General features: G+C 34.5%; 1 protein-coding gene across 4 annotated transcripts in view; it reads right to left on the bottom strand.

Annotated features, from left to right (window-relative positions):
* Positions 1 to 14,961, bottom strand: part of centrocortin (cerebellar degeneration-related protein 2-like) — a 227,341-nt gene that overhangs the window by 20,642 nt on the left and 191,738 nt on the right. The window contains exon 1 of one of the 4 annotated variants that reach the window (XM_033476764.2): positions 7,471 to 8,326. The exons of 2 other annotated variants lie outside the window; for them this stretch is intronic. In XM_033476764.2, coding sequence (XP_033332655.1) covers positions 7,471 to 7,576 — 106 coding nt within the window. In that variant the 5' untranslated portion in view covers positions 7,577 to 8,326. Of the gene's footprint in view, positions 1 to 7,470; positions 8,327 to 14,961 lie in introns of those variants that run through there. One more of the 4 variants, XM_033476848.2, reaches the window with a different exon arrangement.

Raw genomic sequence — 14,961 nt, 5'->3', positions numbered from 1 at the left:
ATTGTTATTATTGTTAGATATTATCAATATTTGCTTCAGCACCTACATTTTTTATTAGATTCCATTGAAAAAACCATTCACGATTATGTGTATATGATTATGTGCATCACGTGCATACTAAATCATTAATTTCAACGATGTTTTCATTTTATAATCGTATCTCCATCTTATAAGCTCATAAAATGTTTAACAATAATCTCATAAAATATTGAAGTATTAAGCATGTATATAAAAATTTGTTGCAATACGAAGACGATGCAGTTTAGTATTAAGCATTATCGAGGTTTTTATTGTACTTGTTATTTCCTCTGTTGCATCATCGTAATTTACGTTATTAAATTTAGAACAAAAATGAGACATTCGAAAAAAATTCCAAAAATAAATGATCTTAATAATAGCTGTTTTATTAGCTATTTATTATTTAATTGCGCTAAATAAATCGTCATATACCAACGATCATACAGGGTGTCTCAGCTAAAGGAGGCCACCAAAGTATCTGTTATTTTTGTAGGTATCGAAAAGCTTTATTAACAAAAGTTTTTCTGTGTTCAGAGAGATATACATATAATACAGACATAATAATTTTTCCGCAGCTGAAGATTTTTCGGAGACTTCAAGGTCATCTTCACTTTTTTAATCATAATCATATATTTTTTTAAACATTAGTTGATGCAACTTGACATTTTCTACAAAAAAAGTATTAATTTATGTACGTCAAAAATTTATTAGATTAGCGGATATTTTAACTTTCATTTTATGGATTTTGCTGTGCCAATAAATGCATATTACGTACATTAAGGTTTTCACGATTCGTAAACGTATTTTCATGGGAAAATAACACTGAATATCTGCAGAATTAATCATTTTTTGGCATAAATAGGTCAATACCTTTTCCTAAAAAGTAACGAGCTGCATCAACTAATGTTTAAAAATATATATAATTGTAACTTTAAACCTTCGTTAGTATGCTCGGATAATAAAATTCAAAAATGCGGTTTTAAAAATTGTATTACCATTCCACTCAATTTTTGCAAAAAATTGTTGATGCATTGTCTAACAAATTAGCCCTTCCATCATTTCAAAACGTTCAGAACTTTGGGTCCAATGTTAGAGATATTATTACAATTTAAAAGATGTCCACACATATTTGTCCACGGTTGTACAAGTTATCGAGATTTGCAAAATACATTGTTTAAACTTTCATTACAATCTCAGATAAAAAAGGTCGACAATACATTACTTTTAAATGTATTTATTATTTCAACCAATTGCAATTTGTGCAAATCTTTTTTTATTCATTGTCTAGTATACTGTACAGTCTAAAAATCTCAAAAGGTATAAAATATTTAGTTCCATTTTGATAAAGTTATTCTGATAAGACTGTATATTGATAACCAAACCTGGGTAAAAATAGTTGAAAAAAATTTGGAACATTTTATAAAAAACTTTTGTTTATTTATGTTGCGGCGAAGAAAATGATTAATTTGAATAGTATTTTCTTAAGATATACTGAAAATAATGATTTTTTTTTTTTTGAAATAGTATTTCAAGTGTTTAAATTTCTATCAATCATCCGAAATTCTATTTTTTACGACTGATATTTATGATAGAAAAATTTATGCAAAAAGTACAAACACATACTGTTCTGGGAAATATGCTTTTTCTTATATCTCTATTAACCAATGCATGTAATTGGAACATTTAACATTTGTTTGCTTTGAACAATTTGCATATTTCAAATAATACATGGATCAAATGGAAACACGAATGTGCTGCACAGTCGTAGCTTGCTTGGTCGGAAAAATTTCTTAGTAATAATATTCGAATGTTCATTTAAAAAGCAGTAAAAAAAATGTTTATTCCAATGAAGTATTCCAGGTTTACATTGTAAGATATATATTTTAAATACGTATTATATATTTGCAAAATCAATGATGCATTTCAACTAGTATTTCATTTAGTACAGAAATAAATGACTATTTCAAATGAAGCACATGTAACACAATTGCGAGAAGTAGTATTTGAAAATATTTGTGTTTCTTAGTTAAAGTATTTTTAGCCAGGTCTGTTGAATAATCACAAATCAGTATCAACTTTGCAATGGAGTAATCGAGGAAAAGGCAACCTAAGAAAAAGTGCTTAACGATGATACGGTTAAGGTCGACGCCTCGGACGATTCGTAAGACACGCGAACTGAAACTGTTCGGCTGAATGCTCAAAACAGGTGAACTTGTCGAGCGGTCCGATTCATGGCATTCCGTGGTCGTCCTGAAACTGACGACCTCCAATCCAACGAGCCCACAGGCAACGAACGTGCAGCCGTGTTCCAGCTAGGGCCAAGGACCTTCGTGCCGAGCAAACGACCCAACTACCGTTCTCTCTTTACCATCCCCTGCTGTCATTATTGTCGCCCGGCTCACAATGCTCGCCGACGGCTCGTGACGTGCGCCATGCTTTATCGAATTCTTCGCCATCAACCTTTTAACGTTTCGATCGTTCGCCACGCATTCAATTCGCGCTGTTGTAACGAACACGTTCCTTCAGCTGACCACGTTTTTCACACGACGGGAACGGTCATTGTGAAATTCTATCGCGCTGCGAATGTTTATGCAAATATCCTCACTTCCGTAGACGACTTTGTAAGATCCGGTTCATTCAAGAAAAAATATCTACGTTTGTGGAATTTCTTATTTTAGCTTGACTCGTGTGCCAACTTGGGCATCATTTAAGTGAATGTTCGTTTGAACGATTATTTAAATGAACAATTATTTGTTATTTAGAAGTTTCAATGGAAGACAGAAATAATTACTTATTATTGAATTATTTGAAATAATGAAATGTGATTTCTATTTACAAATACAATTTCAATCGTGTTACTTATTAATTGTCATAGTCTGGAAATAATAGTCTTCAATCGTTCATCGTTATGATGAACATCGTCAATTTTTATAAGTTCAGGAAGAAAGACACAAATTCTTCAGTAATAATACATGGAAATTAATATTTACTACATGATAAACGGAAAAAAACGAAAATTAATTATTATTTGCTTTTTACCTAAATTTGAATTAAAAATAACATTTTATTTGCTAAACTAAACACGATAGTACAAAATACAAAATACTAAACACCAATATAAAATATAGAGGGGAGTACTCTCTGCAAAACTGTTTCCATAGAAATCACAAATGAGCCGTTTATTTTGAAAGTGGCATAAGTCACTTTTTTTTTTTATAAATGAGAAGATACCGTTCAATTGTAATTAGTGTTACCATTAACTCGATTTTTTTTTTTTTTAAAGTGACTTATGCCACTTTCAAAATAAACGGCTCAAATAAAGATTTTTAGATTCTGCTGCGTGGTTTAAATTTTCAAAAGTTCCGGCGACAAAAACACATTTCAGTTCTTTTACTCCATTTTTTAATGTAAAAGAATCTTTGCAATAAGTTCAAGTTTACTGCCATGCAATCTTTCTCATCGAATTACAGTAGTTCAACGATTGTCTGATATTTTTGATGAGTGATTAGTTGAATTTTGTAGAATAGCGTAAAACTACTTGTTATATTAGGGGTTCCGTTCATTGGCTCAGCCGCCTCGCGCCAGCTGATCTTGCCTTTTATTCGTCAATGTTTTTCGTTAGTAACTCGTAAATGAAGCCGCGGATTGCATTTTCGCTAAGGAAAAAGTTACTTCAAATGATCTCAGGAACCCCTCACTTCCCCGAAGTACCATAGTTTTCAAGTACCATAATTTTGCGACACTTTCTATAGTACAATATTATTATACATGATTATACGTATTCTATTTTATACATAAATAATGATATACATAGAACTATTAATCTATGTAACGGTTCGTAGAACCAAATATGATTGTTTATCACAATTTATTTATATTCAATGTTGTCTGTATTTAGTATTAGATTGTCGTAAGAGACATTTAATATCACTTTACGAGCCAATTAAATATGTACATATTGGGTTTTGCACGATTGTTCTAATTGCGACGCATGAGAAAATGACCAGCTAAAGTAGAGTTTAAAATATCCGACACGCGTTTTATGACACTGTCATCCGGCAAGTAAACTGTTTCTGTTTTACTTCTGGAGTCCGACATTTATTGCACAAGCAAGCTTATAAATTATTCTGATATATTTTTAATTGGATATATTAGAAACGGTGCAGTGGAAATCGAGCAATAAAAATACGTCGGTTGCATATTTTTAAGCAACCGTAGGATATTTCCATATAAGAGATAAGAAACGAGGAACACAAACTGTGTAAAATCAAATAATTATCTGAAAACGACTGCTTGGAATGCGTTTGGTACTAAAGGGAGGAACACAGTTAATTTATAACGAGACATTCTGTTGCCTATTAACTCGGCATTCTCGAGATATCAGTCGTTCTACCGGTACCGAGGTAGGTGTACATTAAATATCATCTTTCACTTTTGCCGTGCGATAATACGGAGTACATACACACGTTCCTTTATCGATTACTCTGCGCCACGTTAGACAGAAAAAAATGTCGCGCGATCGATGTGTTTCAAATTAGCAGAGAGCACGATCTGACGGATGAATTTGCGAAACCTTTTACGTTTCTTCATTCTCTTTCGATCTATCCAAATTTCGATTTCTTTAACCCCTTCTATAACAACGAGTCAGACTGTTGTGGTGAAGATTTCATACTTAATCTACTTCACCCCTTGCCTTACAAATTGCTTTCAAAGAAACGCGCGTGTGCAGACAATTTAATTCAGCACAACTCTATGCGAGGAGCTGTCATAAAATAAGATTAAAATATTTCTATTTTCATTTAAAATATTTATCTAAACGTGGAAACTATTTCATTTGTAATAGAAGAGATTAAATAAAGTAATGCTAATATTAACGGAATGAAATAGATAAATAAGAGAATAACGTAAATAAATACAAATTTTAAAATATTCTTTTTCAGGTTACAATGAAATTAAGAACAAAAATTTTTGAGATTGAAATTATTGCGAACAAACTTTACAAATAGCCACTAAAAACCAAGCAGTTGAAACGACTTTAGAATAATAGTTTCGAAAGTCTGATAGGAAAAAATCATCGATAGAAAATTGATCTTTATTTACATAAAACGTAACATCGCGAAATTTTAAAGAAAATTTTGAAGAAATTGCAATGGATAGGAAAAATGAACTTTTCTGTCTTGTAGTTACTAATTAATGGTTGTAAATGATTACAATCATTTTTGATTGAATAAATTGTTTTTAGTTATGCATTGCAGATAAACAAAATTATACATCGATTACGAATAATCATTATTGACGATCAGAATTTTATTTTGGTTATGTCCGAGTTTTGTAATTTCGATTAAGAAGTATTTATAATATAAATTTACGGTCGATATATTTATTATATTATATTTATTTACGGTCATTCGATAACTCCCTGTAGAAGAACTGTGGAATGTACAGAAGAATATAATGTAATTTACTGCTTTCAAGGGGAAAAAATTCATATTTATATTAAATGTTTTAAAATATTTTTATCAGACCTTGACTTTTCATAGAAATGCACATTCTAGTAATGGTAATAATAATTGACGACAGTCAGAGGCACGAAAAGATAGTTTTAATCGTCGATATCAATTTAAAATAAAATTCTGATAATAAAATAGTTATTCGTAACCGATGCAAAATTCTGGTCATCAGTATTGGTTACTCATAACAAAAAACTGTCTTCATCAATTATAATAGTTATCTGCAATGGATTAACATTCTCGTCATTGACAATTGTTGTTAAGATGTGCTAATCAACGTATCCATGAAAGAAAACGCCGTGCACCATAGTTAGCATCATCAAGATCGCGTTATAAGATCATCATTTCTTTAAGAGTTTTCTTATTTTTGTTACTTTTCTTAGAAAACAAGACAATTGTCAGCGCCTCAAGTGCTGTGTTCCAAAGTGGACTGCAGTATAGTGGAAACAATGTTCGTAGCGAGACTCCTCTTTGAAGTTGTAGGATTGCAAATCGCGTTTGAAATATGCATGCATCGGTAGTCGAAAACGCAAAATGAACAATTAGCACTAAATCTGGGATGAAATTTAAATACCGGAGCCGTCGCGTCGTCGCAAGCGAGCTACCTGTCAATGCACGGTAAAACCTCTTTCCAAATAGCGATACACGTCATATTTCCAAAGTCGGCGTATTCTCGTGATTCGTAATACCGTAAAGTTTATCCTTAAAGAAACCATTTATTGAACATTTTACCATGAAAATATATGTTATATAGATGAACCTTGCGCACAAGCGTCGCAAAATATTGTTAAAATAAGTGAACGATAACGCTTTGACTGCCATGTTACCCACAGATAGATGACGGAATTATTTGCTCCAATTTGAAAATGTATTTTCACGCTAACTTATTAAATCCTCTTAATTTTATTAGGTTCCTCGAAACGTAAGAAACATCGAAACTGTAGCCGATGTTGTACAACGTAACTTTTCAATTTTAATTTGATTAAATAAAATACTTTAACCCCCAGTGTGTAGTTATCGAGTGATTTTGTTACCAATGTATTTAAATCACCAAATTTTTGACAATTAAATTAAACGAATACGCTAGAGGTCTACAAAAAGTATCTTCAAAAATGTTTTCAAAAAATTGATGAATAAACCCGAGAATCGTCATAAACATTGCCAATTGTACAGTCACGTAAAATGGTTCACTATACAAGAGTTAATTGTAGAAAGATTTTATGGATATTGCCGGAACAGTCAAAGCATTAAAGACGTTGAAATTAAGATCGTGATATGAAAATAATGATTGCGTTAGTAGTGTCTGATTTTCCGTTCTTGACAATACGTTCAAGTTCAGCGAATTGAACGGATTTTCACGGAATTCACGGAATTTTCGTAAAAATCGTACGAAGTTGTGAATCGCGGCCGAGTTTTTTGGGGAAATGCACCACCGTGCAACGACGTTCAAAAACGTAAGAATAAGAAGAAGAACAGTACGAATAAACAACAAGAAACGCTACGAACGATGGAAGCTTTGTTTCAAGTCGAATTTATCCAATTACCGCGGCTCTATTCAAATCTTTCGTTCCCCATACATCATCCTCCATGATCATGCCTCGAACTATAAATTGCTCGTATCGCGAGACAGCGGCGCCGATTTGGAGCGCCCTGCGGCCAGGAATCGCGTGGATTTTCACTTCGGTTATAAAATACGTTACAGTCGTAGCACTCGTCGGATCCGATCGTCATTACGTAGAAATTCGCAGCGTGTATCGCACTCATCTATCGAATTCGAGCGTCAAGAAAGCAACGTTAGCCGTCGCCGACAGCGTCGGACGGGTAGGCGCCGGTTTACACGTGTTACCACGCTGTCAATCTTACGAGCACTATATCGAACAAAATTCAGAGAACTCCACAAACACCGCGCCTCGTGATGCAGAACGTTTTCGCTTTGATATACCTTCCGGACCTTGAAGACAAGAGAGCTCGATGGAGTAATCCCAAGATTCCAGGGGGTTCATCTGCGTCTGCGGGTCCCAGACGACGTCTACGCTCGGCCCGTTCATCTCGTTGGATCCAGAACCGACAGGTTCCTGGTCACGCCTCCAATTTGATTCACTCTGAACTTCTATCACTGGGAACGGGATTGCGCGCGACGGAATCGAAACAATGACGGTTCGCGAACGAACTATTCACCGGCCGGAGGTCGCGAAAGCCACTAGCAGCACACGGGACAGTAGATTTTCGGCTCCTGCGAGAGCATCCATCCAGGTGATACGATTCGAGGAGGACTCTTCCACGCGGAGGACTCGGGTTATCGACCACAACCGGTTCCACCAAAGGTAGCCGGTCTTCTGTGAATCGCTAGTACCTGCGGAACGTGTGCAGCCCAAACGCCGAATGCCCATCCAGTGCCAACGTAATCCCCTCTCGTTGAGTTCCTTTCCCCTACTACCTGCATTCTTGCCGGACCTCTTTCTTTTTCCATCGCGGAATGCCTCTCCTCTTTCACCTGGTCTACCTGGTGTAATTCCCTTCCTGGCAGTGCTGTGTGCACCGGTGAGCATCTTTCCTCGGGTACTCTCACTCCGCGGGCACCCACTTCTTCGTCTTCTTTTTCTTCATCGTCTTCTCTTCTTCTTCGTCGTCTTTATCTTCTTCGTCTTCTTCTTCTTCTTCTTCCTCTTCTTCTTCTTTTTCTTCCTCATCTTCTTAGTCATCTTTTCCCCCCTCTTCGGCTGCTACCTTTCCCTTCTTCCCATTTCGTAAACGTGCGAGTTTCTGAAGGTATACCTAGCGAGATGCACGTGCAAAAGCTGTCCCACTTCTGCTACTTTTATTTCGAACGCGTGTCCTCCAGCATGGGAACCGACGACGATCGAACGCTATTTACTTTACCCGACCCCCATCCTCCCCCGCGTTATCATGCGATCTATAGATAAGGTAAAAGTACCTGTTATAGAACGCTTTTCAAGGGTACAGGATCACCATCAATTTCATTAGAACTTGGAAGTGTGTTATCTTTGAATATTTATACGAACCTCGATTACCCGGCTCAGCGATATCAGAATTATTCAAACTAAATTTTTACATGTAATCGGCTCGATCTAAGTCAACGCGAATGCAAAACGATTTATTGTGTAAATTAATGAGGACGAATATTTTAATATATATTATAATATATATTATTTTTTAATATTCGAATATTTGTGTCATTCTACTTAACGTAGATAATCGAGGTTCCATTGTACTACTTTTCGATAGATCGATGTTTCTAGATAATGCAATGAATTTTGTAACGTTTATGTAATATAGATAAAGAACAACACGGGTGAACTAGTAAAGTACGAGCATGTAACTATTATGGAACGTCATTTCTGTACCATGTCTCCATGTTCCATATTCAATGTCCCTATATTGGTACGGGCATTTGAAATACTCGTTTCAAATTGGAGACATTGAATAGAAAACATGGAGACACGGTACGGAAACGGGGCAATGAAAAAATTGAAGTACATAGTGAAACAGCATGCTCTTGTTTAGAAACACTCGTATGCGGATAAACATTTTTTTTACAGCTGATTGTTAGCTAACAGTGTTCGCATGTGTGAATTTATAAAGAACAAAATTCAAAAATATGAGTAGAATTTTACATTCACTTTCGTATGTTCTACCTATTTTTTAAACAAGCGTTCACAATTGAGCGGTGTATCAAAATAGGTAGTTTTACCGTTTTGATATTATTGTATGCAAGGAGAGGTCGGTGTGTCGTTGGGTCCATCGATTTTGATAAAACTTTTTCTCATGAATCCAACAAGCCGACACATATTTTGCTGTTTTGTGATTTTCGCAAATACACTCAGTTCTGTTTTTACACGGTTTTGATTTAACACGGTCTTGAAAAATAAATTCAATTTCCTTTTCAAACGACTTCATTCGATTTAGCACGATTAAAAAAGTCATTTGATTGAAAGTTTGAGGACAATTGTTTCCAATAACCGCAATTTTCTAGATATATTCGGAGCAGTACTGTTTTCCTACGTACAAACACTAGTCTTTCCCGTTTTTAGTCTTTCTTTTTTTAGTCTTTCCTGTCTAAATTGTGCCACTTGGTGAAAAGAATGTATGTACAAAATTTCAGAATGATTGTACAACGGGAACTCGTGCCGCATTAGCGTCAAAGTTTCAAAGTCATAGCGATTTTATGTTTATTTTTTATGTACTTGTATCTTCTTGTGTTATAAATATGGGACTACTTTTTGAAAATGAGAATACAATTTCTTAAATGTATATTAAGAGCGTCGGTGTATCGCTTCCCATAATATATTTCAAAATTTTGAATTTTACGTACCGTCAAGCTTCCTGCGTACCGCAGCGTTTGAATTATACCGTTAGCTGTGCCGACTACCTGAGATATTTTTTTTTATTTATACTAAATTACATCTACAACTAGCTCCATTGAGCTAACCAGCAAATTCGATGAATTAAGACTACCTGAGGTATGATCGTATTATTTTTGGAATCTCAGCAGGTATCCTTGGAACCTCACTTTTTTCCTCCGGAAAAGTCATTTTACTATTGTACAGGAGATCATACTTGATCATTTTGAGTAATAGCGAGTGTTTCTAGTTAAATTCTTGCTGAAAGTTCGAGGTGTGTATTTCGTAGAGCAGAGTTCGAAAGGAGAGTAAGAAGTGATACAGAAATTTTTACACAATCCGTACCCGAAGATCACATCATAGATCATCCTGATCTTTTTGTCGAAGCAGGACCGAGTCAACTAAAAAAGTCAAGAGGGACCCAACAAGTTAGACAACGCTAAACTAAATGATCGAGATGCAGTTCGCATCGTACTCGTTGTTGCTGAAGCGTTAGCACATGGTTTAGACGATTTAGTAATTAATCGGTCTTCAATACGACGCTACCGGTGTCAATTGCGAGCGGAAAGAACAACGAGATTACGTGTAGCATTCCAAGAAGATTTGCCGAAAAATATAACCGTTCACTAGGATGGAAAACTGCTACCACGATTAACTGATAAAGAATCTGTTGAGAGATTGCCAGTTATAAACACATATGACGGAAAAGAAAAACTGCTAGCAATCCCTGCTATTAAAAGATACACTGAAAAAGAACAGGCCTAGGAGGCACTTCAAGCTGTGGCTGCGTGATTTTAGAGCAAATACTCGAGCGAGATTAATTATATTTTCCCCGCTGGTATCGCGTATATGAAGTAATTTTAAAAAGCGTGTTTGAGCTCAGAATGACAAAATCGTCAACACCTGAAATTTCATTATTCAAGAAGTTTCCAAAAGCTCAACAGTTAATAAATCTAATTATCGACTATGCGCAAAGGATGCTTATATTTGTGAAAAGCTTCAGAGTATGAAATTGATATATTGATACGATCAATTCTTGGCGGAACATTAACAAAAAGAAATTCCTTCCATATCTAGCTTTTCATCATGCCAGATAGATGGACAAAGCGATTTATGTGTTAAAAATATATTTATTTCGCGAAGAATTTTTGTTAAATAACGCAGAAATTTTAGGAATTGAGGATACGTGCTTATTTATAGCTAATATGGATACTAAAGCGTGATTTAATGCATCAATTGCTGCAAATGTTCAAACCCAGATCTGCAATTTTTGCAACAGCTTCACAAGTATAAAGAAGTTGACAAAAGGAAGTAACAATACATAAATTTAGCAGACATTTATGGTATTTAATATCAGAATGTTCAAAATTAGCTTTTCTTAGTGCAGAATTGCTTTCCGATATAAAGAGGCGCATGATTTAAAATTTGTATTTTGAACACACGAAAATTTCAAGTGAAAGGACTATTTTAAATGATATAACAAATTATATTAATATTAGCAAAGAAAATTTCATCTCATCGCAAAATCGCAATTTCTTTTCTAGATTTCACATAAATACAGATTTTTTTACAAAAAGACCCTTCTGTTTATGGAAGGCGATGTAAAGTGTGTATGTTAGAAATAATAAGGAATTTAATAGTAGTTAATGACAGCGCAGAGAATGAGGCGTGAAGCTTATCACCGAATATAATGGCTTATTAACGAAAACTGAAGATAATCAACAATTTATTTTACAAGTATTAGAAGATTACGAACGACGTTGTCCAGATGCCAGCAAATCTACCTTAATAGAAATCGTATATTGACCAATACGTAATATTTCATAAGATGTTTCAATAAGTTTCATTATAACGTATAATTAGAAATTAAGTTTAGATAATATTATGTACATGTAAGACATTATATTTTCATTAAAAAATATTTAGTATTGCACACATTTATATTAAAATTAATGTAAATAATAGAAATTTCAAAACTTTGACGCCACTGCGGTACGGGTTCCCGTTGTCCAATCACTCCGGAATTTTGTACATATTATTTCCTTACCATGCAGCACAATTTAGGCAGGTAAGTAAAAAAAAACTTAAAAACCGTTTTTGATCTCTATAGCTAAGAGCCACTATATCCAGACAGCACAAAGATGTCTTTAAGACGTTTGATGTAGGTCTACGAACAGCCTACGAACGACCTAGAAACGTCCGGTGTTACAAATCAAGACGTCTTAAGGACGCCTTTAAGACGTCCCGTAGACGTCTAAACGACGTCTTTTAGAGGTCCATAAGACGTCATATGGAAAGAAATATTTCAAGTATCACGTCTAGTGCTTATTGGGTAATGTATAATGTATTTTCATAAAGATTAAAAGTCAAATATCTTCATAAATAATGAGTAGACTGCTGATTTTATGCATTTATGGTAAAAATGAGTATGTAAAATAAATAAAACTAGGAAAGACGTCAGAAGAATTTAAAAATATTGTTATATTATTTTTTATGTATTCACATGATCACATCAAGAAATATATTTTTATCTAACTTCTGTTACTTATAGTTAACATAACGATATTTTATTTATCGTATCATCCGTAATCTAATAATGAGCATTGATGAAAATGGCAAAGTATAAGTCTGTCTATTTTTGCTCTGGCTTCATAAAGAAAAGATAGAAATTATCAAAATCGATGACCCAATAATTACGATCTATGTATACTTGTTAGATGGACACATTGCAACTCCTTACATAAAAAAATGCCAGAATTATTTCAAAGAAATTTACTTAACATACTAGCTGAATGGACTAATTTTTGATACCGATTTTGTACGTTTTAATCGAGCACACTGTGTACAATTTCTCTCAGCAAGTTTTACTATTATCAAAGGATTTTCAGGAATATAAACGTTTCTCGAAAAATGCCTTGATCGTACGTGTCAATAAATTATCAACGTTACGTCGTATAATTCGATAGGAAAAGAGAAAAATTATTTAATACGTTTCATTGCTACTAGAAAATTTAACAAATTTAATGAATATTTATATAATAAATAATATTTATGTGATAAATAATATTTATGTAATAAATAATACAGTATATTAAATTGATTTAACTTTCTTTACGGAAACGCAAGATTGTGGTTATTCAAAATGTTTATCACAGTAGAGAACATAGTCATAATTTTGCAACGATTAAACTTCAAGTAGCCGTTTCCCCTTTGTTATTATTTTTAAATTGTTTCCTCGAGCGAACAATAGCTGTCCCTGGGACAGGTATAATTTAACGCTTTTCAGCTAGAGTTACGTTTCAAATGTACATACGCATACATCGTACATTATGAAAAGGACACGCGATAAAGTATTAAAGAAATGTTCTTACAAAAGTCGTTTGTCATCCGAAGAGACGTTAATTGCAATAAATACTTCGAAATAATTGTAAAATTTATAAATTCCGATCGGACAGTTGTCCGAGACAGAAGAATTTTCCGGAATTTTCTAGATTTCTTCAATGTGCTACCTTTCACGTCAGAACCTGTCATAACAAATTCCGCTGGACAGTCGATAAAGAAACCAGTTATAATTAGGGCAGACATTCAAATATGCATCAACATCCGCAATGTCGATTGACATCATTACTCGGTGAAAAATGAAATTTGTTTATGGAACTTGGAATTTCATACAACATAGATTTCTGTCTATGAAAATTCAACTTTCCACGGAGAATTCAGTTCCAGTCGACGAAGATATTTAATTACTCGACGGTATTATAAATGATTAACATTATTATCCAGTTTATTCATTAAGTACAACAAATTATATTAGGATTCCGATAAACGATTCACGAACCCATCGAAACAGACATTGAACTACCTATCAATATTGCTATAAATGATTAACATTATCGTGTGGTAAACAATGAAAGTTTTTGTTTCTAAAATTTGAAAAGCAATATTGATATTTATTCACAAATTACAACAAATCGTGTCGGACTTCCGACAAAGAAACCAGTTACGGTCATTGAAGACATTGAATTACTCGAATTGAACGGTTAACATTATTATCCGGTGAAAAACGAAATTTGTTTATAAAATTCGAGAAGCGATATTGATTTTCGTCCGCGAAGTGATGGAAATCGAGCGACGCGCGCCGCGCGCTCGAACAGCGAAGCGGTGCCCGTTATGCCTGGTAACTTTCGATTATTTTTCTGAACCATTTGCATTTCGATTTGCAATGTAAAGCGGGCGGCGCGACTGCGGAGAAGGCAATACCTGTTAGGTATGCTCGCGAACACAACGCACGAGGCGGCTGCGGCGTCCTTTCAATAGTTTCAATGCTACTTTTCAAGCATTGAATGGCGACGCGGCTGCGAAGCCGGAGCAAGACCGATTTTCCAGGCTCGAAACTCGAGCGATCGGCAGGATACGTTACTTTTTCCGCATCGACAATCATTTTCAGACGCGGCCGAGCAACTTTCTCGCGTGTATGTACGGCCTGCAACCAGGAAACGATTTATTGACCGATTCGGGAGCGTAAGTATGAATTAAACACATGGAAATCTCACGCCGCGAATTGATTATCTGAGAGGTTCACCGATATTTTTGTCTCGTCACACATCAACCATATCTGTCTCATATAATATGTTATGTTCGAGCAGTTATTTGTTTTAGGTCATTAAGATAGCTGTGCGCTTTGATGCGTACCACTCCATTAGATCCGCAATTATCGTATGACAAGTTTTTGAGAAACCATTATCTGCGACGAATATATTTAGCTGTTCATTAATGGTAACGAGATCGAATACAAACAGTTTATAATAGAACATATAAATGTTTTTTCGAATGTGTTTTCGCCCTCCTATTTCAGAATTTGCTGTAACTTTATAGAATATTGGTATATTTTGATATATTGGTTTATGCAATATTCTATCAAGAAACTGAAGAAAAACAGAGTCAATGAAACCGAATGAATTGTATATTATCTAAAAATCGAAGAGAATAGTCGGCGAATAATTGAATTCATCGTTGCGTCCATTCCTTTTCACGGACAAATCAATTTTTGTATCAGGGTTCGTGAGTCGCTT

This window comes from Megalopta genalis, chromosome 1, assembly GCF_051020955.1.
Source record: "Megalopta genalis isolate 19385.01 chromosome 1, iyMegGena1_principal, whole genome shotgun sequence".
NCBI lineage: Eukaryota > Metazoa > Arthropoda > Insecta > Hymenoptera > Halictidae > Megalopta > Megalopta genalis.
The sequence above is the reverse complement of the archived record's forward strand: the minus strand, read 5'-3'. Positions and strand labels throughout refer to the sequence as shown.